Source organism: Pan troglodytes, chromosome 5, assembly GCF_028858775.2.
Source record: "Pan troglodytes isolate AG18354 chromosome 5, NHGRI_mPanTro3-v2.0_pri, whole genome shotgun sequence".
In the NCBI taxonomy this organism is placed as follows: domain Eukaryota; kingdom Metazoa; phylum Chordata; class Mammalia; order Primates; family Hominidae; genus Pan; species Pan troglodytes.
The window spans coordinates 179,945,005-179,972,043 of record NC_072403.2 but is presented as its reverse complement, the minus strand read 5'-3'; the positions used below and the strand labels follow the sequence as shown (position 1 = coordinate 179,972,043).

The following is a 27,039-nucleotide window of genomic DNA, read 5'->3' as shown; positions in this document are numbered from 1 at the left end:
TATAACCATGGGTATAAGTGTTCTTTATTTTAAAAAGCACCACTGCTTACAGACAAAACTGTAATAGACATGGCTTGGGAGGAAAAAATACATATATATGAATTATGGCTTGAAAATTTCTGAATATCAGTATTTAACGGTGATTTTAAAACTCTGCTATCACACCAATCTTCAGTGTAAGAAAGAAACAAATCTGCATCACATCTTCAAGTCCTAAGGATCCATTTCACTTCATGGTACCCTCAAAATACTTGCCAGCTCTGTGTTCTCACGCAGAAGGTGACTTTCATAATCTGCACCTTCAAAATATATTGTCCAAGTACCTGGTGAACGTGTGTGAGGAATTAACCTGCAAAATCCTAAGGAGGAAACAAGCAAATTGTAAGTGAAAAAGCACATCTTGTCAAGATAAGGGAAGCAAGATTAATTACCAATTGCTTAATATCCAATACACGGTATTGATTTTTCTTACTCTACACCTTTAATCCCCTCTGCAAACTGAATTACCAGACATTTAAAATTATCCATTTGTTTCGGTCCAAGAGCATTTCAGCACCAAGCAGTAAAGTAAAATTGGCCTCCCACTCCTCTGTGTTCCAAAAGAACTTTTTTCTTACTCCTATAAGAAATTACCAAATAGCCTTGTCATTACTTCCTTGCAGAACTGTTTACTCCACTACACTAAGAGATCCTTAATAACATTCAGAATACCTACTTAGCAAAGGGAAAGGAAAGAGGGAAGGAGCCAGAAAACAATACGAGCATGGGGTGTCTGCCAGCACGTCAGACTCTCGGTTCAACTACTTACATTCAAATTATTGGGTAACTTGTATAACAATTCTAGGAGTCCTCCTCATTACTCTGTCCAAATTTACTTTTAAGGTCATACTAATTTAAATTTCTTACAAATAAAGTTCAGAATCATTTTATAATGTTTTCAAGAATATCTCTGATATTTTCATCAGGGACAAATGACATGCTTTGTAAAAGTAAGCCTTTCAATTCAAACTAGGTCATTCCTCATTTAGTCAAATCCTATTTTGTTTCTCAGCAATGTTTTTGACCAACTCCTATCTATCACACGGGCCCTGAACAATCCTCGGTACATTTTCTCTACTGCCATCTCCTTCCCACTATCAGCACCTAACATTCATCAAGAGCGTCCTGTGTGACAGACTCTGCGCAGCTTTTCACCACAGTCTCAAGTGGTCTAATGGCTTGGACTGGTGAGGAGTTTTCCCTGGCAGTAGCTGACAGTCTCACCCATTCCAGTGGTTCAACAAGGAGAAAATTCTGACCGTTATTTGTGGACAATTAGGTTATTTACGGTAGGCAAAAAAGGAGATGTCAAAAACATATTCAGTTAAAGTAAGTATACAAAGTAATTTTACTTAGTGTTTTTTTTTATTTTTTAAATCACTATTTCAATTCAGATTCATGGAAATATAACCTACAACTTGCTTCTCTTTCTCATGTTTCAGGGAATCACTAATTTATCATGATTTTGAAATCTGAACAATTATAAATTATTTTCTTATTTTTTTCAAGGGCCGCATTTCCATAACAAGCTCTGGACCATATTACAAATAGAGGTTTGGCTTTATTAGCTTACGGAATGCATCTCAGACCAGGAATGAGTCCAGGCTGGTCGTACAGTCTTTTCTCACAGAACTGTATTGTATGAAGGAAACAAAGGAATATATATTGACGGCACAAAGTAATTCTTTAATCAGCTTGTAAAGAATTGAGTGTGAAGCATTAAAAACACTGATGTCATGAAAGAGAACACTCGATTCTTTGTAAGTCTTCTAAAGGCACCTGTGCACTAAGCTACGTGTACAATGACCATCTAACACACATGAAGTAATGTGGTGATGCCTCGGCCACGGAAATATCACGTATGTCCTAAAATTAATCATTTAAGAGAGCTTATGGGGAAGTCACAAAGAATACTCCATCATCAAGTCAAGAGCTCACTATTTCCAACTTGGTGAGGATCCGCCCTATGGCACATGTGACAAAACTGGCAGTTGCTTCTAACCTATAAACTATACGCATTTGCAAAATGCTAGTAGTCACCTTACATGCTTATTTGCAAGGTATTAATTATAAAAACAACTAGTTACTGAGCACTGAACATACAGCAGGCCCATGTGAGGTGCTGAGGATCAGAGAAAGTGCAGCTGGTCAAGCCCAGGCTCTGAGGGACCACCCTCACTAAACGTGGAGGACAGACAGCAGCACGCGTTTCAAACACAATGTGACCACTGCAAAAATAGAAGCAAGTAACTAAGAATCACTCCTGGGGGAGACATGTTAAGTGTTAGGAAGACACTGAGGTTTTCCAGATAAAAGGACGCCTGATTAGAATTAAGAAAATAAGTAAGTGTGTAAGTTCAACAGCAGGAGTAGAGTACCGACAACGATAACAGCACAGATATTAATAATATACAGTTCAATATGAATGACATCTATAGTGTGCATATTTCAAGGTGAAGAAGGCAGGCTGGAAGATGATGTCATGCTCAACAGTTTAAATTAATCCCACACATGACAGAGGAAGAGTTCCTGGCAGGAGCGCCATCCGCAAACCATGGTTTTAAGATACCATGGCAATATGAACAATAGAACAGAATGAAAAAGTGGAGTGAGGAGACCGTCCGAGGACTAACGCTCTAAGTAACCCGTGTGTGGGGAAGAAGCCTGTGGGAAGGAAAGCTGGCTGTGCTTTCTGACTTGCTGAGATGCAGCACACTGGGAAGGATACTTCTCAGCAGTCCCGTGGTGGCCGACTGCCTGCCGCTTGGAAGCTGTGCTGCTGCCTCTGGGTCCACCAGTGTGTGGCATGAGGCTTTTTCCAGGGAATGGCAGAGCACGGAACTAATGCTCTGGGGCTAGTTCAGGCCCACTCCATTTCTCAGACCTGCACTGAAACCCAGCCCTCCTCCTTCCCCAACCTCGTCACAGGTGCACCTCTACCAAGACTGAAGGCTCTCCCTGCCTACTCCTGCCCTACTCCTCTTCCTTCACACACACTTTCCTAAAAGACCTCACCCCAGCCTCATCTCACCTTGGCCTCTCTCTGCGTCTCTGAGGATGGCACTGAGCCTTGAGCACCTTTTGGAAAGGCTCAGAGGTAACTGTTTTGCAAACACATTTCATTAAAGAAGCAGCCTTTGTAAAATGATTTTTTTAACTATCAGAAACTCTGAAGATATCTTGAAAGGTATAAAAACGTATTTATTGTGGGGAGTGAAACATTCACTGAAATTAAAAATCACACTCACCAGATTTATATACCTACGGGCATAAAACCTCTATCGTTATTACTTTTATGTGTTTAAACAAACCCCTACACTTTGAGTCTAACTTTCTACTCATCTGAGCTGTTTTCCACTTTATGAAAAAGTGGCAGACTGGGATTAAAATTTGGTCTAATACAAAACCTCATACATCAGAAATAACTGTGGTGTTTTTGATCAGTACAGATCACAAGAAAATGTAGTAAAAGTGACATAATAAAATCCAGGCAATCAGTTGTATTCGAACCTTTCAGGGCAATAAGCCCTTCACACAGAAAAGCACACAACATGCTGGAGTTTGGGTCTCACCAGCACACAGGCGCAAGCCAGCTTGGCAGTGCTGGCCACAGCAGCAGCAGCACTCACACCCACTCGCTCTGTGCTAGAGTTCTGCATGCTCCACAGGAACCCATTCAGTCCTCCCAAGAATCTCTTAGCTGGGTACTATCAACATGCCCATTTCACTGAAAAGAAACTGAGGTGCCAAAGTCACCTGCCAATGGCAGCACAGCCTGTAGGTGACAGAGGTGGGTTTAGAATGCAGGCAGTCTGCTTCCAAAGCTTGCGTTGCTCTTAACTGCTATGCTGGTATCAACAAAGTTTACAATTTAGTGCTAAAGGAATGAATCAACCTACTACGCTCATAAAATACCAAGAAGGGAGAACAATAAACGGTTCCTTGTTATCAGCCCAGGCAGAAAATGTAACCATGACATCAAGTGCGCAGAGCAGATGCTCACTACAGGGTCACAAAACATGCCCAAGGGCTCTGTGTCTCGACACTTCTGACCTTACATCACCATGAAATATTTCTCCAAGTCAGTGGAACACGGACTTCTCCAGACAGCATGAGGGTGCACTCCCACACAAGTGGACTACCCTATGAGATGGACAATGAATAAAATGCTCGCTTCAACCTGGGGCGTAGCTCAGATTCAGGCATGTAGACTAATTTACCTCTCTGGCACAGAGGGTCTAAAAATTCTTGTAAACCATTTGGAATGTTTCTGACAACATCACAAGAATAACCATCTTCTGGCAAAAGAAACGGCAGCTGCAGATCAGGATCCTCCTCCAACTGCACTTCCCTTCCATCACTGCGGGCCAGCTCATCGGCAGTGTTTTCAGCCACAGTCACTACATTTTCTATAAGATCCTGTTTGGAAAACAAATGCAAAATTAAAAAGAGATGCTCACTGCCTGGCGCATGTGACCAACAACTATTCAAAGGCTGTCTGCTCACTGCAGCACAGCTTGTCTCACAGACACACAGACACAGACAGATGCAGGGTTACGGAGGGAGCACAGGTCCCAGGAGTACCCCCATCATCAGTTTTCTAAAGCCAGCAACTCTGGGCCGCACACATTTTATAGATGAACCAAGATTTTAATTACTAATTTTAAGTAACGTGTAGCTTTAAATAAAAAGAAATTGTTCAATCACAAGAAGTTTCTTTTCTAATCATTTTTTTCTCACACAATTCTTTAATTTTCAGCTGTTAATAACTATATTTGTATAGAATGTTTAATGATATAGGGAAAAGCCCACACAATGTAAAATATAAAAGACCGGAATCAAATATCTACACAGTATTTTTGCCAGTTTGGAAATATATCAATATATAGAGGTTATTTCTGAATTATGGGTTTATGGGTGATTTTTATTTAGAAACGTTTTATTGATGTATTACCCACATATAGGAAAGTTCATAAATCCTAACTGTACAGATCAAAAAGATGAACATACCAGCTCAACCACCAGGTTCACTTCTGTTCAAGAAAAGAGAACATCGCCACCTGAGTAGCCACCCCATTCCCCATCACTGTCCCCTCCTTCTCCTTCAAAAAGAATGACATGGTTTTCAGGCTTCTATCACCAGAGTGTGATTTTGACTGTTCCTAAAGTGTACACAGATAGAAGCATATTCTATGCACTTTGCACAGGGCTGCCTTTTTTCACATTATGTCATAATGTTCATCCCAGTTGTTGTAACTGTAATTCATTCTTTCTCACATATTTCTTTAAATGACTATGACACGATTTATGTATATGCTATGCTTTTGATTTGGTGATTTCCAGTTTCTGGCTGTTTTGTGCATGTCTTGTTAGCATAAACTCAATGCTGGTCAATCCATCCATCCACATACATAATTCTCATGACTCATATTTAAGTCTACAGTATTTCTCTTTATAAATAGCTAACAGTGGTAGATACTATTTCTCACCCTCTGTTCCTCCTACTGAGAGGCAGGCATGCCAAAACTCCTGGCTCCATTCTGGATGAGAAGGGACAAGCCTCTCATTTCAGCTAGGCTGTAAGAGGGTGATCTGTGACAGAGGCACCCACCCTCTACACTCAGTTGTGGCTACGCACACTGGAACCCAACAGTCCTGGGCAGCCTCCTAACCTCCTCTCCTCTAGTCCTTCTGATGACTTCCCAAGAACCTAATTTCCTAAATAAAATCCCTTTCTACTTAGGAGTATAGTTTCTGTTTTTTCATTGAACTCTTGGACAGCAACACAAAAATGATCTTGTAAGATGAGAATAAATAAGTTAACGTATTAAATAAGATTTCCTTTTGTTTTTTCATCCAAATGTCCCCGTGCAAACATGTCCCGCACTGTGTGGTAATGTGGCAACATCCACTCACCGTTGGGATAAAAGGCTCATCAGGTGCACAGTGATAGTTCTGTAATAAGGCTTGAAGTTGTAGTGAATTTAACTTAAAGCAGGTGCTGTTTATATTTGGAATGTCATCAGGTGCATACTTATCCATGGTAAGCAAAGTCGTTGCCTATGTAAAAGAATAAAGGACATAAAATATCACACTTGTAAAGTTATTTCAAAAATATTATCCTTTATGTAATATTTATAAAAATATAACTTGCTAATTTAACTTTGAAATGCAGAATGATTTCAGGAAACAGACTTCCATTTACAGTAACTATATACATTAAATAGAACTAAAAGCATTATCTTGTAAAGGGCATCTTTTTAGATGCCCTCTTAATTTTATGACATGCATGTATAATTAGATTTATGTTCATAAAGCATTTTAAAAACTCTCTTCCAAAGCTAAACATTTACTTGACCATTCAGATGACCAATTACTGGTGTTTGAATAGTTTCATCGTCCTGACTTTTCATAACCAGCTGTCTAGCCTCTATACTAAATCTCTTTTAAAAAAAGGTTAAAAAATGGAGAAAAAAATTATACGTAATACTAAAAAAAAAAGTCCTAGGTTTTTAAGCTGTAGATGACTCATTTCGTTAATTGCAAAACATCACCTCCTAGTTTTTCATACCTAAAAAATTTCCTCAGAGCTGGTTAAGCCACTGGGATATTATTTGGCTTTGTATTCTTGAGGGTTAATTATCATCCATTTTAAAACTGGTACTCATCTTTCACTGTAAAGTGTTCTGAAATACATCTTACTGATCTCAATATAAAGATCCCTTTAAGGATATTTACAGTCCACTGGTTACCACTTATGAGTTAAACTGTGTCCCCTAAAAATTTGCAGGGCTAACCCTCAGTACCTCAAGAGTGTTATCTTTTTTCGAGACAGCATCTTTCCAGGGAATCATCAAGTTAAAACAAGATCAACTGGTCCAATGTTGGCTGTCCTTATAGAAAGCAGTCTTTCGGACACAGACAGGCAAACGAGGAGAATGCCATACGAAGACAAAGGCAGGGACTGGGATGATGCATCTACAGGCCAAAGAATGCCAACTGCGTGCAAACCACCAGAAGCTAGGGGGAAGGCCTGAAACAGATCCTTTCCTCAGAGCCCCCAGACGGAATCAACCCTGCTGACATCTTGATTTCAACTTCTGGCCTCCAGGGCTGTGGAGCAACTGTTAAGCCACTCAGTTTTTGACACAGGTTCAGTATTCCTTAACTGAAATGCTTGGGACCAGAAGTGTTTCAGATTTTGGAGTTTTTCCAATTTTGGAAGATTGACATATACGAGATACCTTTGGGGATGGGACCCAAGTCTAAATATGAAATTTGTTTCATATACACCTTATACACACAGACTGAAGGTAATTTCATACAATATTTGAAATAACTTTGTGCATGAAACAAAGTTTGTGTACATTAAATTATCAGAAAACAAACCATGTAAACAATCTGCAGTTGCCTGGTGTCACCACCATTTCTAACTCTGAATTTTTATGTATCTATAAGCAATCATTTTATTAGATTTATTCAGGCTTAAGTACTTAACAGTAACAATTATGGCATACAATTAATACAGTGAAAAACTAATCTGTACTTTGTAACCGCAGCCCAAGTACTCACATAGCACTACTTCATTATTTGTACATACGAAAAACCCCAAAAAGAGGGTATTGAGGTTTTGCTGCATTGAAGCTCTTGCTCATCATAAAGATCAGATGCCTTTACCATAAAGCACATGAGCTGGGGAGTGGCACCAGCACTCACCTGCACGATCCTGCTCAGATGACAGTCCGCAGCCAGTTCCAGCCCCTGCTTCTCAGCCCAGGCTTCAATATGGCCCAACTGCTGACGGATAATTGCACCCCAGTAATGGGAGCACAGCCCCGAATCTGGGTCGGTCACCAATCTATTGAACAGCCACATATTGATGAAGTGGAAGAGCTGAGAGAAGAGCTGGATGGTCAGGGCGGCATTGACTCTGCAGCGTCGTAGCAAGGACATGGCTCCTGTGAGCGTGTGCAGCACATCATCTGCCCAGACAGGATGAGAGGACAAGAGGAGCAAAATGTCATCCAGGAAGAAGCCTTTGAATGTGCAGCAGATTTAGATAATGGTACCTATGGTAGTAAGTGCTGTTTAATTACTTTAAAAATATCAACTTCATTCCAAGAGGAAACAGTGACATGATCTTAAACTACATATAGTTATTAACTAATTACACTTAACATCATTAGTTTGGCCTTAAGAGAGTTTTTAAAGAGTATGGCCAGCATGACACACCAAAATAAGAACTATCTGTAAACAAAACAAATAGTAGTTAAAATTTATTAAAGATTGCCAAACCCAAAAGGACATCCCATTTATTTTAAAAACACCTCCACTTACCTACGCTAAGCATTAAAATGATGCTAAACGTGAAGGAAGCGGGATAGAGGGAGAGAGTCAGAAAACATCCTAACCTATTTTTGGTCTTTGCAGACTGTTCTCTTCAGGGTCATCTAGAAAGGCTGGCATGTAATTATTAAGTTCTGATTGAAGACAGTGAACCAAGTATCTGAAAATACATAGACAATTTAATCTTAGCATGACAGACAGCTATTGTCAGACATGTTATCACATGGGAAGCAATCTGGACTCTTAAAAAATATTTTCCATTAAAAAAAAAATGTGGAATCTTGAAACATAGCTCACTGAATTCAGTATAACTATATTAAGGATATAACTATAGGTAGTTAATACATTTTGCAAAAATGTATGCTTCTTTATATTCACCTTCAATCAAGGTAAATATAAATCTTAAAATTAGTTTGGAAAACTGAATAAGAAAACAAATGACTTAATTATTTAGAGTAGTGCCGCCTTCAAAAATGTGTTCCTTACTTAAATGCCATTTGAACCAAATGTGCTAAAACATCTTGAGCATCCAGTGTGATCCGACTAAGGTCTCGGTCTTGCTTAATGAAGTTGAGAAGTTCAGATGCATTTGCCATCCAGAAGGCAAGTGCCCCTGCAATATTCTTCTGTTTCTGTAGACAGAACACATTTCCATAAGCAACAGAGAATAAACAAAAGTAATAAAAATATAAAGGAATGCTCTTGAAAAGCTGCTGAAGATAGACCAGTACCTTCCCATTTCACCAAGGTATTTACCACAGATACCAGATATTTGCAAAATAATTTGGGTGCATACATAGCAATGGGAAGTAAATAACCACTGCAACTATTTCTTAGGATTCATGCACATAGACATATGGATTCAGTTAGCTACAATTTATAGATGGAATCAGCGGAGAAATGGAGATATCAAATAATATAACACCAAATTGTAGACCGTGCATTATCTGGTAGTCTGTGCAGTATACATACATGTATCCATGGTTACCCACAGCCACCCTGATACTTGTAGTCACTGGCTTGGACACCATGCAACTCAGTATCAAGTACTGATCTATCACATCCTCTCCCGACCACATGTGCAGGCCAGGCAACCTCAGATGAGATCCAAAGAATAGGAACCAAGGATAAATAATAAAGAGAAGAAACAGAACTTTTGTCATTTCATATCCACACTGAAGTGCATTAAGCAGAAATTATGAAATGCCGATAAAGGTTGCACAGTCAAAAAGGGTTTTAGTACTGCATGTCTCAGTTGCTGAATGAGTGTTATGAGCTGTTCAGTCCAGCTGTTGTATTACTGTATTTGACATGGGAGCAGCATGAGAAACTTGGCTAAGCAACACAGCTAGGATCAGCTCCCAGCAGATGTCCTACCTGGTCAACCTGGTCTACTTCCTGGAGAAAAACAGACGAGGGGAAATCAAGCAGAACGAGAGAAAGAAACTTGTAAACAATCATGATAGTTTAAAAAAATCAAAACACTAATATGAAGGTACGACATGAAGGTACGACATTTAGTTATGTTATTTCCAAAATAACATTTTCATTTATGGTTCTGAAGCACCTTTAGAAGTATACGACCTAAAGGATTAGTTTTATGTTCTTACCACTGGCACAATAACTAACTGCATTTTTAGAGTTTATCAATAAATATGATGTTACAATAAACACACATGAACACACTGATCTCTTTAAAAGATTTACAATGGAAGGACTTGTGAACGAACATCTTTCAGTGATATGGTGTGCTTACTACTTACTTAAAAGGTACCTAATAAGGTGAAAGTCCATTCCCCTAGATTAATTAATAGGAATGGAAGAGACAGGAAAGACCAAGAAACAATCAAAATAAAAGCTGAGAAGATTCGAATTTAAAAGTGTATAAATAACTTATACCTATACTAAAAGGAGTAAATTCTTTGTTTTTTGAAAATAGAATTTAAATTATTCACTACCACAGTTCTTTTCCACTACTTTAAGATTCTCCCCACTGGATACTAAACCTAAATCTGAAGTTTAAAAGACTTGTTTGATAATGGTGATTTCACTGACTAGTTCACATCAATAACGAAAAGGCTATCAAGGGTAGTTTTATGACGGGTGTCTCACAATTCGAAACAGGCTTAGTAAGTCCAAACATGATAGAAGACAGACAATGGCTTTGAATGACAACTGAAAAGGAAATCCATGTTTGTTTATAAAATAATGATATGAAAGTAACAAAACGGTATCCAAATAAAATGACTTTCTTTTTTACCTATTTCCTAACTTGGGTAAAAGAAGCATAACCCTATCAAACTCATGCTAATCACTCAAATATAAAAGAAACATTTCTTGAAAAATTCTGGCCTTTGAAAACAATTCTGAAGGAACTAAAAGATCTTAGTTTCCCTCAAATGATCCTGCCAGGAGAAAAGCAACCAATCTATCTATGTTATTAACATTATATAACTAGAGTTTTATTAAGTTAAATAACAACATTGACAAGTGATTCAGAAAAACTGAAAAAATCTGTACATTTACTTTTAAGAACTTTAAAGATTAAATCTTCAAATCATCTGTAGATGAAAAATTGCTATGAAAATTTTATCAACTGTAGATCGGGACAGAAAGTACGTAAAGCAGTCAAACCATTCTACCAACAAAATACCTTTATCTTCTGAAATTTTGAAAACAGGTTTATGATGGAATTTCATTTTAAGTGAGAAGTATGTTACAATGTCCATTACACCTACACATGTGCTATCAAAAAGCCCAATTACTACCAACGTCTAGGCTCATTACACAGGAGCAAGTGACTTTTGAGAACCATTTTTAAAAAGTCTAAGAAGGCGTTACCAGGGAACGGGGGAAAAGAAAAACCCCAGGAACTACTTGAGGGGTATCACTCTGAGGTGATGGAGACGTTTTGGAACCGACAGGGGTGGTGGCTGCACAACACTGTGAATGCACCAAATGTGACTGAATTGTTCACATCAAAATGGTTAATATTATATGAATTTCATCTCAACAAATTATTCACAGAAAAAATTCTACAAAAGCCCACAACAGTCTCAGCACTTTCTCACAACTATTACTACAAGTTAACTTCACTTATGCTGAAGTTTTACAGGGAAAACAAAATAGAAAAAAGCTTGCATTTCCTTTCAACTCTTTAAAGTTATACATTTTCCTATAATATTTACATAACTTCTATTTTAGAAAAAAATCTTTAGAGTCAAACATGTAACCAAATGAGAAGCCTTAAAGAAGCTGAATTCACTGGCTTAGCAATTACAACCACAATCACTGGAGGAGCATGGCTGGCCGGCTGGAACGTACCTGGATGACGCCCTCCATCATGCTCACCATCTTGTTGACGACTGCAATGACTTTATGTGTGCGCTCTGTAGGGCTGATGTCAGGTCTGTACTGGTTGGACAATACATACCGGCATGCCATATATAATACATATGTAGGGGACAACTTAAAGTGGACTGTAGAGCTATTAGTATAATTTATAATGGCAGACAAAAATGAATCTTCAGCTGTGGAAAGATTTCAAAAACAAAGAAAAAAGGAAAAAAGAATAAAAACGAATGTGAAAATCAGATGGAGTAAAATGGATCAAGAAATAATTCATTGACAATGAAATCTGAAATTACTCACAACTTTCCCTGAATTCAATGCTTGCAGGTAGTATCAGTTCAGGCCCAGAAACATCCTGTGTTCTAAAAGAAGAAAGCTGACATCACTTAAAATAAGGTCACATGGCTAACAATATTACTGACAACCTGTGTAGATTCCCGCAACTACTTTTTAAATCTATATACTAATCTTTCCAATGTAAAATAATAAAATATCCCTTGTTTTCAGATGTAGCCTAATCAAATAATGCATTGGGAGTGATCTTATCACGACTCCTCTAAGAAGGTTAGTTCCTTGAAGTATATGCCGCCGCCATGACAGCAGATCTGACGTGATTCTGGATTATTAATGAACACTTCATGTCTAATACAGGGATCGGTCTGTCTTGCATCTGCTACAGCTATGGCTCAGGTAACACTGAAAAGAAAGTACTAAGTGACACAAAGAAAAACTAACCATGCCAAGCTTGAAACGGAGTTCTTATACTGAAAGGGAAAAGCTTCCTAAGACCTGGACTTTGTCTTTCTCTGCTGACACAGGGTTAGACAAGCTGACCACAGCAAGTGTCCTTCGGCCATTACCATCATCATTTTCCAATGCTTACAGTGATGCATGCCTTATAAAGAGATGTTCTACTCACTCACATTTCTTCTTATGGTCACATAAATTCCAGGTCCCTTCCACCATTTAGCCTGACACTACACAAATAAGGAACTGTCAAAAATTATAAATACAAAGAAACTATAATTTGGAACATTTATAAAAACTAGCATTGTGCTGATGTTTATCTATTTCCAGGTATTCAGATCAAATTAATTCAAAAGTTAGGTTCATTTCTATCTCTATAAAAATATTCTTCAAACAGTGTGTCATCACCCATTGGCAGGGCAGAAGGCTGTTTTGTGAAACTACTCTTTCAGTTGAATATACATTTGTATGTGTGTTCACCAGAGCACAACGTAAGATATAATCTTGTGTTATAACCACAGTTCAAAAGCATTTTGAAAGCCATTGCTAGGCACAGACTCTTTAAATGTGTAAGATAATAAATTACAAATCCAGTTTAGATTTCCTTATCTTTGTAGATTTATGCTTTTCTCAAGGAATAATGCTCAGCTTATTCTTTCACTTAGCCATGTGATTAGAACTTCAAGCCATTTACTTATTACTCTAAGTTTGCTACCCACTGTATTTTATATACAATATTTACCAAAAACCAACGAAACACATAGTCAAGTGATTAGCTTCCTGAACATTTCAATGTCTTTATCATTTTAGTTCAACTTTAACAGAGATAACCAGGAAGAATTCTCAAAAATGTCTCTGAAAAAATAAGAAAATTTAAATTGACAGTAAGAGCCAGGGAACATGTGTTTTGCCTTCCGCAAACTTAATGAAAAATGAAATTGTGGGGATATTAATGACTTAAACTGTGATGAACATCTCTACTTGAGTTAAATATTGACTTAAACTGAGACTAATACTTACTCAAATAAATCTTATTTGGTGAAATGGAAAGTCAACACAGTTATCTTGATATTGGAATGAGAAATACTCATTAGTGACTTCAACAACAGTCATTTCAGCAGCAATGTGTCTGTTAATCTTAGACAACTGGTACTGTACGGCCAGAATTAAGTATTTGGAATTGCTGGTCCACTCATTAAATAAGTTAATATAGATAATAAAAAACTTTCCTTCAAAAATAAAAAGGAATAACTTATGATGATTACAGATTTATAATAGTTTACAGACTGGCTAACTAATTTTTTTTTCAACAGCAAACCATTCTCTTCCCTCCATCCTCACCTTCTCCATGCACCAAAAAATGAATAAAGAGAAATGAATATGTTTATACAAAATAATAAAAATATAACCAAATATTTTACTAATAATAAATATAACCCAAATCTTCTTTTTATCAAATTATACGTTTCAGAGTTGATTATTTAGTTTATGATCTAATGATTTAACTCAACAATTAAGGAAAAGAAAAATGCCTCTATAAACAATGTAATTTAAATGATCAATTATTTTAACACATCTCCCTTATATTCCCATATTTACAGACATCTAAAATTGTAGCTAGGCAGTTATATATCTCATAAAGTGAACCTGAGTAAACTTTACCAATTATATTTTAACAAATCTGGTAAAAAAGTGTTTACATTGTCATTGATAAAAGAAAAAAAAATTTAGTGACAATTAAAAGTCGTCCCCTCCATTCAAAAGGGTTTTTTCCTTCACTAATATTAGCATTTTAAACATGTTTAAATTTTTCATGACTGCATCAGTTAAATTAAGTAGTGCTTATTACAACACTGCCCATGTGAAAAACAAAGAATGGAGCAGAAAGGCTCATCTGTTCTCATCATTGTAGTAACAGCAACAAAACAACATAGTTTATAATTAAAATAAAGCCTTTAATAACTCTGCAAACTAATCTTACCTTGTAAAATTAAATTATGTGTTTATGGTAAAAAATAATTCCTGACATACAATTAACCATATTACTATTTTGACACTATATTAATCACTAATTTTGCATATATTAAAAGCATTATCCTAATCAATCCACTCCCTCGTGTGAATTCATTTACTCAAATATTTATGAGCTAAGAACTATGATTCATACTTCTCAGTCACACCTTAGAAATACATAGAGGTATTCCTTACAATACCAATTTACCATTCTGAACATCCTACTCCATAATCCACCAACAAAAACAAGTACAAACACGGAAAGTAAACTATTTATTATCACATGTAATAAGATTCACATAGCCAATAAAAATCTTGCATTAGAACCAAAAATCCACAATAAAAATAAAGTTAAAACCTGGGATTCCCTTATGAGTCTACACACGTATAACTGGTGATGAATGATATTAAAATCCTGCAATATCCAGTGTGCCCTCTGCTGGAAGTTGGGAAACTGAAGAACTGTGTCTTCGTCACCTGCAACTGAACTGATAGGTGACCCTGGGCAAGTCGCCTGCCTCATCTAACTGCCTCACTGACTGGATCTTTGAAGGAAACAGAATGGCCTCTTCAAAAATCTATCTGAAAAGCCCCAAAGGGGGAATGCTGCCAGTTTCACTGCTGATAATGAGAATGCCATAGAAGGCATGCAGTCTTTCTCTATTTCTGTCTGAGTTCCCGCAGAGCTCTGGGGTAGAGGTGTTCAGCACCAAATCATGCTGCTGGTTCCACTAGTCAGTATCTGTTATTTATCCACCATGTTTAATGCAAAGATATTACTCTGCAACATTTAAATAATTCTAGAGGTCACAAGGAAATAGGATTCTGATTAAGGTGACACGTTAAAAATCATAAGACAAGGAAATAACAAAAGACAGTTCTCTGCCCAGAGAAATCGGCAAGAACAATGTCAGAAAAAAAAAAATAATTCATCCTCCATCTATCTCCACAGGGAGACACATCACATTAGAGCACAAGACATAATATGGCATTTATAATTCTTAAAATCTGTTTCAAAATCATTTTTGGTCTTACGTATTTTTAAACAGATGAAGATTTCTTCTAGAAATGAGTGAAATGACCAGATTTTTCTAAATACAAAAATCATCAAATATTAAAATCCTATAAAAACTCCCTTTCTCTATGTTTTTACAAAGTAGCAAATTTTAAATGGCAACATTTTAATTCAATGTATTCTTATTTCAATTTGATAACACTGTGGCATATAAGTGAGGGATTTAATTATTGGTAAAGCATTTCTTTCAATTCAATAACACAGAAAGGAAATGCCCTTAAAATATTATTGCTAACATTGTAAACATGTCAGCTGAACCTTTATAAATTCAACAATCTTTATCCCAACCCTTTTTTAGGAATACTTTCAGTACTTTCACCACTGAAAAATGATGTGTTTCCTACCTGCTTTCTTGCCTGCGATAATCTGGCTGCTGTTCTACTCTGATCATCGGCTTCACCATTCCCCGCTCGGCTGTGCTAGAGGCAGACGACACTCTGTCGCTGTCCAGCCTAGTGGTGCTCTAAGTGGAGAGAAAGCACAATGGGTTTAGAACCTCACACAGACCAACCAAGCTTGACACTCAGCGTTGCAAGCAGAGATCTGATACAGGGCTGCCAAGCAGGGCAGGCAAGAACACAGACCAGGAAATAACAAAGCAATGCTGGGGACACTATGTCCAAAGGGAGTGCCCAAAGCACACTGGTATTAAAGCACAGGAAGACGCCCAGCCACTTTCATTCTCAAAGAGCTAGGAGTTGCCTTTAAAACACAGGCAGGCAAAGCTGGTAACACACACACGATGATTTTTCTAAAAGTACATTAATAGTAATTCGATTCCAACAAGTTATTTTAAAATCAGGATAAGAGATAAGAAAATATGTACAACATGAAGAGGCAGGGTCTTTTGAAAGTTTATTACTTCTCGGAACAGATTTAGAAATCCTACTCCTTATAGCTCAATACCTAATGAATTCAGTACAGAAAGTGGCTTCTTTCTTGCCCTTAATCAACACCGGGGAAAACACATATTATATGGTAACCCAATCAGGTATATTTAAATACTTCTAAAAAGTATACAATTCTAACCATTTGTATGGAATTTGTAGGCAGACAAAAGGATGAGTTACCTACATTAAGAAAATCACCAGAAAAGAAAAAATTTTATACAATGAAATTCACTGTAGAAAAAATTTCATGTAAAATTTCTTATTACATCTGCTTACTACAGAAACTGGGCACAAGTAGTAAATAAAAAATCATGTTTCTCTTATCACCTAGCGATTATTACTGTACTGTACGTCTTTCCAGCTTTTCATATTTTCCATAAATGGGATTTACAATCTTCTTGATAAAAAAACACTTTTTCAGATGTTACAAACATCTTACAATATCACTTATTTTTATATTACAGACTTGTAATGGCTGTATAACATTTTGTTGTCTATTCATCATACTTCATTAAACCAATGCTTTATTACATCATTTAAAATGTTCATCCGTACAGAGTGACAAGACAATTATGCTTGTAAATATATTTATATACACACCCAATGAATCCTTCCATAAGAGTTTTTTGTTTTTTTTTTTTGAGACGGGAGTCTTGCTCTGTCACCCAGGCTGGAGTGCAGTGGCGCGATCTCAGCTCACTGCAAGCTCCGCCTCCCAGGTTCACGCCATTCTCCTGCCTTAGCCTCCTGAGTTGGGGGCTACAGGTGCCTGCCACCACGCCCGGCTAACTTTTTGTATTTTTAGTAGAGACAGGGTTTCACCATGTTAGCCAGGATGGTCTCGATCTCCTGACTTCATGATCCACCCACCTCGGCCTCCCAAAGTGTTGGGATTACAAGCGTGAGCCATCACGTCCAGCCCATAAGACAGATTTATAGAAACACAATTGCTGGTCAATGGATGGCAATACTATTTACACAATATTAAAAAATTGTTATAAATGACTAGTAATAGGGCAATGGATAAAGAAATTGGAGTATGTTTATATGCTTACATACTACAGAATGGTTTTCATTTGTTTTTAAGTGACTTTTAAGTACTAAAAAATGCTCACAGAGTAACAGCTGAAGAAAGCAAGAAAGGTGTGTGTGGAGACAAATATATCCAAGTGTGTTAAAATGCATACATGAACATATAGACCCATACCAGAGTCCAGAAAAGGACCCCTCACAACATTACAATCAAAGGTCAACTATAAATTGTGGATGACAGATTTTCATTTTTACTTTTTTCCTCTATTTACCAAGTCTTCTTTGTGGACTACACATTTTTTTAAGAAACGAAAATTTTTATAAAGACAGTTTTCTTCGGCTCATTCAATTATTCATGAGATGGTTCCAAAGAGTCTTCTACACAGCAGGCATTTTTTAAGAAAAGTGCAATAGAAATACAGCAATGACGTATGAAACAGGAGCCCCACTTGCAGAGTTCACATTCTACAGCTGGTCAACAAACACAGCAGGTATTGGATGGTAATAAAGACCACATAAATAACTTACATCAGGTGCTGTGACAGTGACAGGATGCTCAGGGACAACCTCTTCAGGAATGTGGCTTTAAGCTGAGGTCTGAGACAAGAAGAGGCCAGAGTGTGAAAAGCAAAGACAAAAGCACAAACACTAGCACAAGAAAGGCCTTCCAATGGGAGGAAAGAGGCAGGCACGGGCACAGGATGGAAGCCTCGTGTGGCCTGAGTGAGCAACAGAGACACGCTGAGAGGAAGCAGGCTCAGGGCATAGGGGCTGAGCAAGTCAGGGTGAAGACTGATATATGGGTTGGGAAGCCACCAGGGGCTTCGAAAGCAGAACAGTAACTAGAATCTAATTTACATTTTTTAAATGTGAGGAGAATGATGAGCTGGGTAGAATGGAAGAGGCTGCTCTTGGGGCCGTGTGGTCCTCCCGCCATGTGATGGCTGCAGCCTAAGCCAGAGAGGCAGAGGAACGAACCCCTGCACGCAGAGGCTGAGAGAAGGAAGGGACCAACTGGGAACGGGGAAGAGGTTTCCACTGGAGCAACGCTGCAGATGGTAGTATTGTCCTCTAAGGTGGGGAAGGATCAGGGAAAGTTTGTTAAGAAAGAAAATCTAGTCTTCTTTTAGCTAGATTTAATTTGAAATATGTACAGGATATGCAAGTGGATATGTCAAGTAAACCTTTAGAGATATGAATAGGGGCTGGGTGCGGTGGCTTACACCTGTAATCCTAGCATTTTGGGAAGCCGAGGCAGGCAGACTGCCTGAGCTCAGGAGTTCAAGACCAGCCTGGGCAACATGGCGAAACACCATCTCTACTAAAAAATACAAAAATTAGCCAAGCATGGTGGCAGGTGCCTGTAATCTCCGCTACGCAGGAGGCAGAGGCAGGAGAATGACTTGAACCTGGGAGGCAGTGGTTGCAGTGAGCCGAGATCATGCCACTGCACTCCAAACTGGGAGAGAGAGCAGACTCTGTCTCAGGAAGAAAAAAAAAAAAAGAGAGAGAGATATGCGTCTGGAGAGGTCAGAACCAAAGGTACACATTAGTGGATAATTAACATTAGATGGTATTTAAACTCAGGCAACAGGGTAAGCTCACCTAGGAAAGATGCAGGAAGAAAACAGATTGGTGCCCTACATCTGAAACCCTGGCCCTCCAAACTTTAGGAGTGAAGCATAAGAGGAAGAGGTACCAACAAATCAAACCAAGGAGAAACCACTACTAGTTGGTTTATAGGAGGGTAATATACCCTAGAAGCCAACAGAAGAAAGTGCATCAAGTACGTGGTTGTGGCCTGGCTAAAAACTCCTGCAACAAGTAAGACAGGACAAAATGCGTGCCAGATTTGGGACCTGGGAGGTCATCAGTCCCCCTGACAGACAGTCCCTGTGGAGGGAGGGGCAAGAATGAACAGGAGCAGAGGAAAGAACATGGAGTTTGGAAGTGGAGGGAGCAAGCATAGATGATTTTTTTTTCCCCAAGAAGCTGTGTAGCAAACAGGAGTAGAAAAATGGGGTCAAAACTGGAGGGGTATAAAGAGTTTTCTAAAAGAGAAGACACTGTAACGTGTTTTGATGCTGATGAGAACACTCCAGGATCATAGGAGTTTGTGGCACCATGGCATTCAATAAATCACACCTTGAGTAGTGCCTTCCTCCTGAATCTGGACTGGGCCTGTATTTGCTTTAACCAATGAAAGGTGGAGGAAACGGGGTTGTGTCAGTTCTGGGCCTAACATTCAAGAAGGCCTGGAAGCTCCGTGGTTCTTGTGAGGTCCCACAACACTACGACTTCTGGCTGCCCCAATGGGGCTAAAGGTCCCATGGAGAGGACGTGAGATAGCACAGAGAGAGGGTCAGTGGGCCCTGCACTCCAGCCACTGGCTACCAACTGATCTCCTAGGTGAAGGTGGTCACACCAGTCACCACCAGCAAGACCAGCAAACAAACTGCCCAGGTGAGCTCAAACCAGATTGCACAATGGTAAACAAATAAATTGGCTGCTGTTTAGCCACAAAGTTTTGGAGTGGTTTGTTATCCAGTAATAGAGAATGAAAATGAGAAAGGAAATGAACTGATTATTCCAGAGATAAGGGATCATTATGGAAGCAAAGTGTCTGAGAAGTTAACTGATGAATGGGATTTAGTACCTAAACTGAAGGGTTAATAAAAGGAGTGTATTAAGGGTACTCTGACTGAGCAAGGCTAACTACACAGGAGAAAGCCTAGCAAACATGAAGGCTCTGCTTCAACCTGGCCTTAGAGAAAAGAAAGATCTGGTAACTTTCTTTTATGTATCACTAACAAACAACACAGCAGATTAGGACAACCCACATTTGGGGCCACTGGGAAGTCTGTTTTTACAAAGATGTTTTATAAGTGCACCTATTACCAGTTTACTGGAGTCCCCCTTATCTGCAGTTTCACTTTCTACAGTTCAGCTACCTGTGGTAAGCTGCAGTCCAAAAACAGGTGAGTACAATACAATAAGATATTTTGAGAGAGGAGACAGAGACCAAATTAACATACCTCTTATTTGAGTATATTGTTATAATATATATTGTTCCATTTTATCTTCAGTTATTGTTGTTAATGTCTTAGTGTGCTTATTTTATAAATTAAACTTTATCACAGGTACATATATGCAGGAAAACAACATAGTATCCATAGGGCTCTGTACTATTTATGGTTTCAGGCATTGACCGGTGGTCTTGGAACACATCCCCCACAAATAAGGGGAACACATCCCCCACCACTACTGTATTCATCCATGGTGTCCTATAGCAAGCACATTTCTATCAGGTAATCCATAATTACCTACCTTGCTTGTCGGTAATGCTGTCCCACTATGAATATCTCCTCCCAAATCAAAAGTTGTCTCCTGAACAATTCTGATGGGATAAAACAAGAAACACACTGACTTAATAACATTCCAATGACAGGCATAGTCTCTTCTTAATACACAAGGAAGAACTAAAATACCAAATGTCAAAGATTTTTAAGAAATTGCTCTGTTTTCAGCACATGAACTTACAGAATTAAAAAACCACCTTATGAACTTTCTTTACTGGTATATACTCAATATTCCCAGGATCTTTTTTTTTTTTTTTTTTTGAGATGAAGTCTCACTCTGTTGCCCAGGCTGGAGTACAGTAGCACAATTTCGGCTCACTGCAACCTCTGCCTCCTCAGTTCAAGTGATACTCCTGCCTCAGCCTCCCAAATAACTGGTATTACAGACAAGGGCCACCATGCCCGGCTAATTATTGTATTTTTTGTAGAGATGGGGTTTCACCATGTTGGCCAGGCTGGTCTCGAACCCCTGACCTCAGGTGATCCGCCCACCTCAGCCTCCCAAAGTGCTGGGGATTACAGGCATGAGCCACCACGCCCGGCCCGATCGTATTTTTTTTTTTTTAACTATACAAGAAACGGAACATAAAAAACCAGGTTATTTCATTATGTAAGTCTATCCAGGCAGCAAATGGCATATAAATGAGGTGTACAAGGTTGAAGTGCCAGCGGCCCTATTTATGGACACAGGGAAAGTGACACATGAGGAACAGGGGTGAGCTTCTCTCCTATTTGAAAGTCAATCTGATTATTTTTGTAAAGCACATGAGTATCACTACTTAGGCTACAAATTAAAAAGTGGGACATTTTTGATAATGTTAGCAAGCAAATCAAAAATTATCCTAGTTTAAACTGATTCTTCAAATATCTCAAAATATCAAAATTTCTAAATATGTCACTTTGAAAAACTAACTCATAAGCAAAATCTCATTATGAAGATTGAAGAGTCTAACAAGCTGGGACCGACTACATTCTTCAGCACAAATGAAGGGTGAATGCAACTCACTGGTCCCAGCTCATGGGAGAGTGCCCTCCCCACCTCCACAAAAAAAGCCCTAAAAACACCTGGAAACCAACAAGGATGAATTAGTATTTAAATTTCCTGGATTTCTGTAAAACATAATTTAAAAAGAATGAAATGTCCCGTTATAATACTTGAAAAATATTAATATATGGTCTAATTTCAAAGCAGCATGGTAATGGGAAACTTTTATTTACACTCAACCAATAGAAACAAGGAAGTAATGTAAAAGTTGAAAACAACTTTTCAGATTAGAAGAGCAGGTACAAATTTCTCCTCTATCTCACCACTAAGAAAATAAAACCATTTTGTAATGCAAAATAATACCATGCTTTAAAATAGTAACTTTTGAAAGAGTAAAAGTTTTTACTAAAGGCCAAATAATTGTCAATTTTCTGCACACAACTTTCTGCACTATATTACCAATTTTCTGAAATTAAATACTCATAATCTATCACCAAGATATTCACAAAAACATGGAAATGCCCTGCTGGCTCCCATCAGTTTGAGTGGGAGATTCAGTCCAGCTATCGGCTCTGACAACAGGAGTAACAATGACGGCAGGCCAGCTTCTCTGCCACCTACCAAAGCTGCACACAGCAGTGTCCACCCCTAACTTCCTCTTGTGGGTAGTATGTGAGTAGAATCAAAGCCTTCTTGATTCCACTTACAATTATCATCCTAGAACAACAAATTTCCACCATGCAAAATTCTTTAACTTTTCCCACCAAAGCTACCTCTTTCAAGCTTTAACATGGCTCGTTTTTACTGCAGGCTGGATATGTGGACAAGACCAACCAAAGTGACTTTATAACATGACTTTGAAATTATCAAACTATGACCTTTGACTGTAACAATCATGTGTCACTCCTCCCAGCATTCAGAGAATAGTAACTCATGCCCTGGGTACTTGATAATTGTAAACTAGATTAACAAATCAATTAATGAGTCAGTGTATCACCAGGAGGCCCTAAAATTCCCAAACTGACTATCAATATCAAACTTTGCCACTCGTTTATAACCATCAGTAGGATTTGAAGACACACTATGAAATCTGCATTGGAGGGTATGTGAGTTATCTAGCCAGAATCTGTCACAATCGTTTGACACTAGAGCAAAATTAATGTTCCTAAAAAAACAAGAGTCCTTTCTAATTTATGGATGGTATGTTCAGCCGCCAAGCAGCTTTTACCAGATTTGCCAGAAAAATACCTAACAATAGTAACAAAATTTCACAGCACATTCTCCTCATTGAAACCTAAGCCATGTTCTTCAATGATCTCTGCTGTTGGCCAGAAATATGGTAGGAAGAGACATCTGCAGGCTTCCAAAGCAGGATCCACATGGCAAAAATACAGTAGGAGATTGTCTCACACATATAAAAACATTACAAGCAAAACCGAAGGGCAGACTAGGTGTGGGACACAGGCTGCTACTAGAACTGTGTTTATACAGAGAACAGAGATGGACAGTAACACTAGGAGTAACACATGTCACAAGAAATATATTACAACTCAAGAATAAAGGGCATTTGTATATAAGGGGCAATAACTATAGGTACTATTGAGAGACCACATGTAACACGCAGCGGAAGAAACTGTTTCAGACAATACATAATCTCTTTGGACAAACCTCAGTGAGCCTAAAAAATAAACAGGGAGTCAGGATATACCAGATCAAGATTTTTGATGCTGAAGGGAAGAAACAGGGCTGAAGAAAAGTTGATGATTGAAATGAACATCTAAGCATGAAATCATGACTCGCTACTGAAGGAAAGAGCCCATGTAAAGCTAATGAATGACAAGGGACAGGAAATAGGGACACGGCTGATCAATGAAAAACATCACCTTCAGAAAGAAACAGTTAAAAGCTGTGAAGAACGGAAGGATGGGTTTAAATACACTAGTTTAAAGATGAAAGTGTTAGAAAGAAATGGATTTTCTTGGGAAGCAGGGAGGAAAAGCACATGCTGGTTTCCTTGGATGCCACAGGTATGGTCATTTGCTGACACTTGGGGTGCAAGGTGAGGTGAGCAGCTGGGGATGGATCTTAAACAGCTGTGAACTTTACAAATAAATATATGTGATACCAATCCGCATCCGCTCAAAAAAGGCTCCAAGTGTGATGGCGGCTGGGAAGAGGCGCTCCTCACTTCCTAGATGGGATGGCGGCCGGGCACATCTGGGAAGTGAGGAGCGTCTCTGCCCGGCCACCCATCGTCTGAGATGTGGGGAGCACCTCTGCCCTGCCGCCCCGTCCGGGATGTGAGGAGCGTCTCTGCCCGGCCGCCCCGTCTGAGAAGTGAGGAGACCCTCTGCCTGGCAACCGCCCCGTCTGAGAAGTGAGGAGCCCCTCTGCCCGGCAGCCACCCCGTCTGAGAAGTGAGGAGCGTCCTCCCTCCTCGTCCGGGAGGGAGGTGGGGGGGTCAGCCCCCCGCCCGGCCAGCCGCCCTGTCCGGGAGGTGAGGGGCGCCTCTGCCCGGCCGCCCCTACTGGGAAGTGAGGAGCCCCTCTGCCCGGCCAGCCGCTCCATCCGGGAGGGAGTGGGGGGGTCAGCCCCCCGCCCGGCCAGCCACCCCGTCCGGGAGGTGAGGGGCACCTCTGCCCGGCCGCCCCTACCGGGAAGTGAGGAGCCCCTCTGCCCGGCCAGCCGCCCTGTCCGGGAGGGAGGTGGGGGGGTCAGCCCCCCGCCTGGCCAGCCGCCCCGTCCGGGAGGTGAGGGGTGCCTCTGCCCGGCCGCCCCTACTGGGAAGTGAGGAGCCCCTCTGCCCGGCCAGCCGCTCCATCCGGGAGGGAGGTGGGGGGGGTCAGCCCCCCGCCCGGCCAGCCGCCCCGTCCGGGAGGGAGGTGGGGGGGTCATCCCCCCGCCCGGCCAACCGCCCCGTCCGGGAGGGAGGTGGGGGGGTCAGCCCCCCGCCCGGCCAGCCGCCCCATCTGGGAGGGAGGTGGGGGGGTCAGCCCCCTGCCTGGCCAGCCGCCCCGTCCGGGAGGGAGGTGGGGGGATCAGCCCCCCACCCGGCCAGCTGCCCTGTCCGGGAGGTGAGGGGCGCCTCTGCCCGGCCGCCCCTACTGGGAAGTGAGGAGCCCCTCTGCCCGGCCAGCCGCCCTGTCCGGGAGGGAGGTGGGGGGTCAGCCCCCCGCCCGGCCAGCCGCCCCGTCCAGGAGGTGAGGGGCGCCTCTGCCCGGCCGCCCCTATTGGGAAGTGAGGAGCTCCTCTGCCCGGCCACCACCCCATCTGGGAGGTGTACTCAACAGCTCATTGAGAACGGGCCATGAAGACAATGGCGGTTTTGTGGAATAGAAAGGGGGGAAAGGTGGGGAAAAGATTGAGAAATCGGATGGTTGCCGTGTCTGTGTAGAAAGAGGTAGACATGGGAGACTTTTCATTTTGTTCTGTACTAAGAAAAATTCTTCTGCCTTGGGATCCTGTTGATCTGTGACCTTACCCCCAACCCTGTGCTCTCTGAAACATGTGCTGTATCCACTCAGGGTTGAATGGATTAAGGGCGGTGCAAGATGTGCTTTGTTAAACAGATGCTTGAAGGCAGCATGTTCGTTAAGAGTCATCACCACTCCCTAATCTCAAGTACCCAGGGACACAAACACTGCGGAAGGCCGCAGGGTCCTCTGCCTAGGAAAACCAGAGAACTTTGTTCACTTGTTTATCTGCTGACCTTCCCTCCACTATTGTCCTGTGATCCTGCCAAATCCCCCTCTGCGAGAAACACCCAAGAATGATCAATAAAAAAAAAAATATATATATGTGATAACCCACCAACTATTCATCTTGGAGAAAGACATTAATTCTAAATAGTCATATGTGGCCCAATGTGTAAGGTCTGGGTGGCTAATCAAAGGCATGCCGTAGAACAAAACAATGGGAAAGGCCAAGCAGGGAAGACCACGCGGGTTCATGTCTGTGCTTCAGGAAGAAAGCCTACACTCTAGGGGAGTTTTCAGTTGTTTTAAGCAGCATGAAAAATAGACAATGAAGTGGCTTAACAGAATGTTTTAAAAAGTAAAACCAAAGGAGAAGTCATATTCCCTACCTACAAAAAAATTTTACTAGATAGTCATTAAGAAAGGCTTTCTGTTTTCCCTTACTAAGCCCACAATGCAAGTCTTCAGAAAAGCACTAGGTGGAGCTAAAATATTCTGAATTCCTTAAGAGATCTTAATGTGTTTCATTATCAGTCATAGAAAAGAATACTTCAAAAAATTTTATAATCTTAGTTACACTGAATAATTACAAAGAACATCACGTTTTTTTTCACAAAAGAAAAGGTACTGTTTTAGTATACTGGCTAAAAAACAAAGTTTAAATATAAACAATTTAAAACCAGTGAGAAATTCCAATTTTAAGACAAAGTCAAGACCTTTCTTCTTTCCTCTAAAACCAACCCAAGTTAACAATAGGAACCAAAATCACAAACTTCACTTTGATATTTTTTTAAAAATTGAAACAAAAATAAAAAGCCAAGATATCTATGAATAATCTGAATTACTTTAAGTATAATCAAAACATTTTAAATCTTAGGGTTAATCTATTTACCCAGGTTTATGTCTTGGGCCCTTAACCATCAGGCCTCCATCCACAGATCTTTTTGCAAGAGCATGATCCTGACTGGGGTCCACAAACTTAAATACATGGGACGCCCCAAACTGCACTTTCATGCCACTCTGCAGCATGGTGGTTTCTGAGATGCGCTGGCCTTCCACGTAGGTTTCTGCGTCCATACTTCTGGGCGTCACAGTGACCACTCCATCCATGTTGGTAAGGTCACAGTGATGGGGCTGAATTCCTGGGCCAAACAACTGGAAACCGAAGGAAACCAAAGAAACTCCCATCATGAAGTTCACAGCATTTAAACACAGAATGTTAAAACCGTGAGTACCCCTTTTATGACAAATATAACCTAATAAGCTCTGGATTTTTAGTGCCTTTTAAAGTGGATTTCCCTCAATAGTATAAAAATAATTAAACTTTCAAAAAAAAGTCAAACCAATCAGACCTTTTATTTTTAGTACCCAGTGACTTAAGGCATACTGTAACTTTGCATTAAAAAGCATACAGTTGGCCAGGCGCGGTGGTTCACGCCTGTAATCTCAGCACTTTGGGAGGCCGAGATGGGCGGATCATGAGGTCAGGAGATCGAGACTATCCTGG

General features: G+C 40.0%; 1 protein-coding gene across 37 annotated transcripts in view; it reads right to left on the bottom strand.

Moving 5' to 3' along the window:
* The window catches only part of AFDN (afadin, adherens junction formation factor), a 145,978-nt gene that overhangs the window by 46,352 nt on the left and 72,587 nt on the right, over positions 1–27,039 (bottom strand). For 21 of the 37 annotated variants that reach the window (XM_016956634.4, XM_016956646.4, XM_063813683.1 and 18 more), the window contains 12 exons: positions 26,425–26,687; positions 20,821–20,890; positions 15,916–16,034; positions 12,037–12,098; positions 11,710–11,915; positions 9,763–9,783; positions 8,872–9,017; positions 8,451–8,545; positions 7,756–8,021; positions 5,956–6,099; positions 4,260–4,458; positions 256–359 (listed from right to left, as the gene is read on the bottom strand). In XM_016956634.4, the coding sequence (XP_016812123.3) occupies positions 256–359; positions 4,260–4,458; positions 5,956–6,099; positions 7,756–8,021; positions 8,451–8,545; positions 8,872–9,017; positions 9,763–9,783; positions 11,710–11,915; positions 12,037–12,098; positions 15,916–16,034; positions 20,821–20,890; positions 26,425–26,687 (1,695 nt within the window). The remainder of the gene's footprint in view (positions 1–255; positions 360–4,259; positions 4,459–5,955; positions 6,100–7,755; positions 8,022–8,450; positions 8,546–8,871; positions 9,018–9,762; positions 9,784–11,709; positions 11,916–12,036; positions 12,099–15,915; positions 16,035–20,820; positions 20,891–26,424; positions 26,688–27,039) is intronic. The other 16 variants (XM_016956640.3, XM_054686511.2, XM_063813685.1 and 13 more) reach the window with 1 other exon arrangement.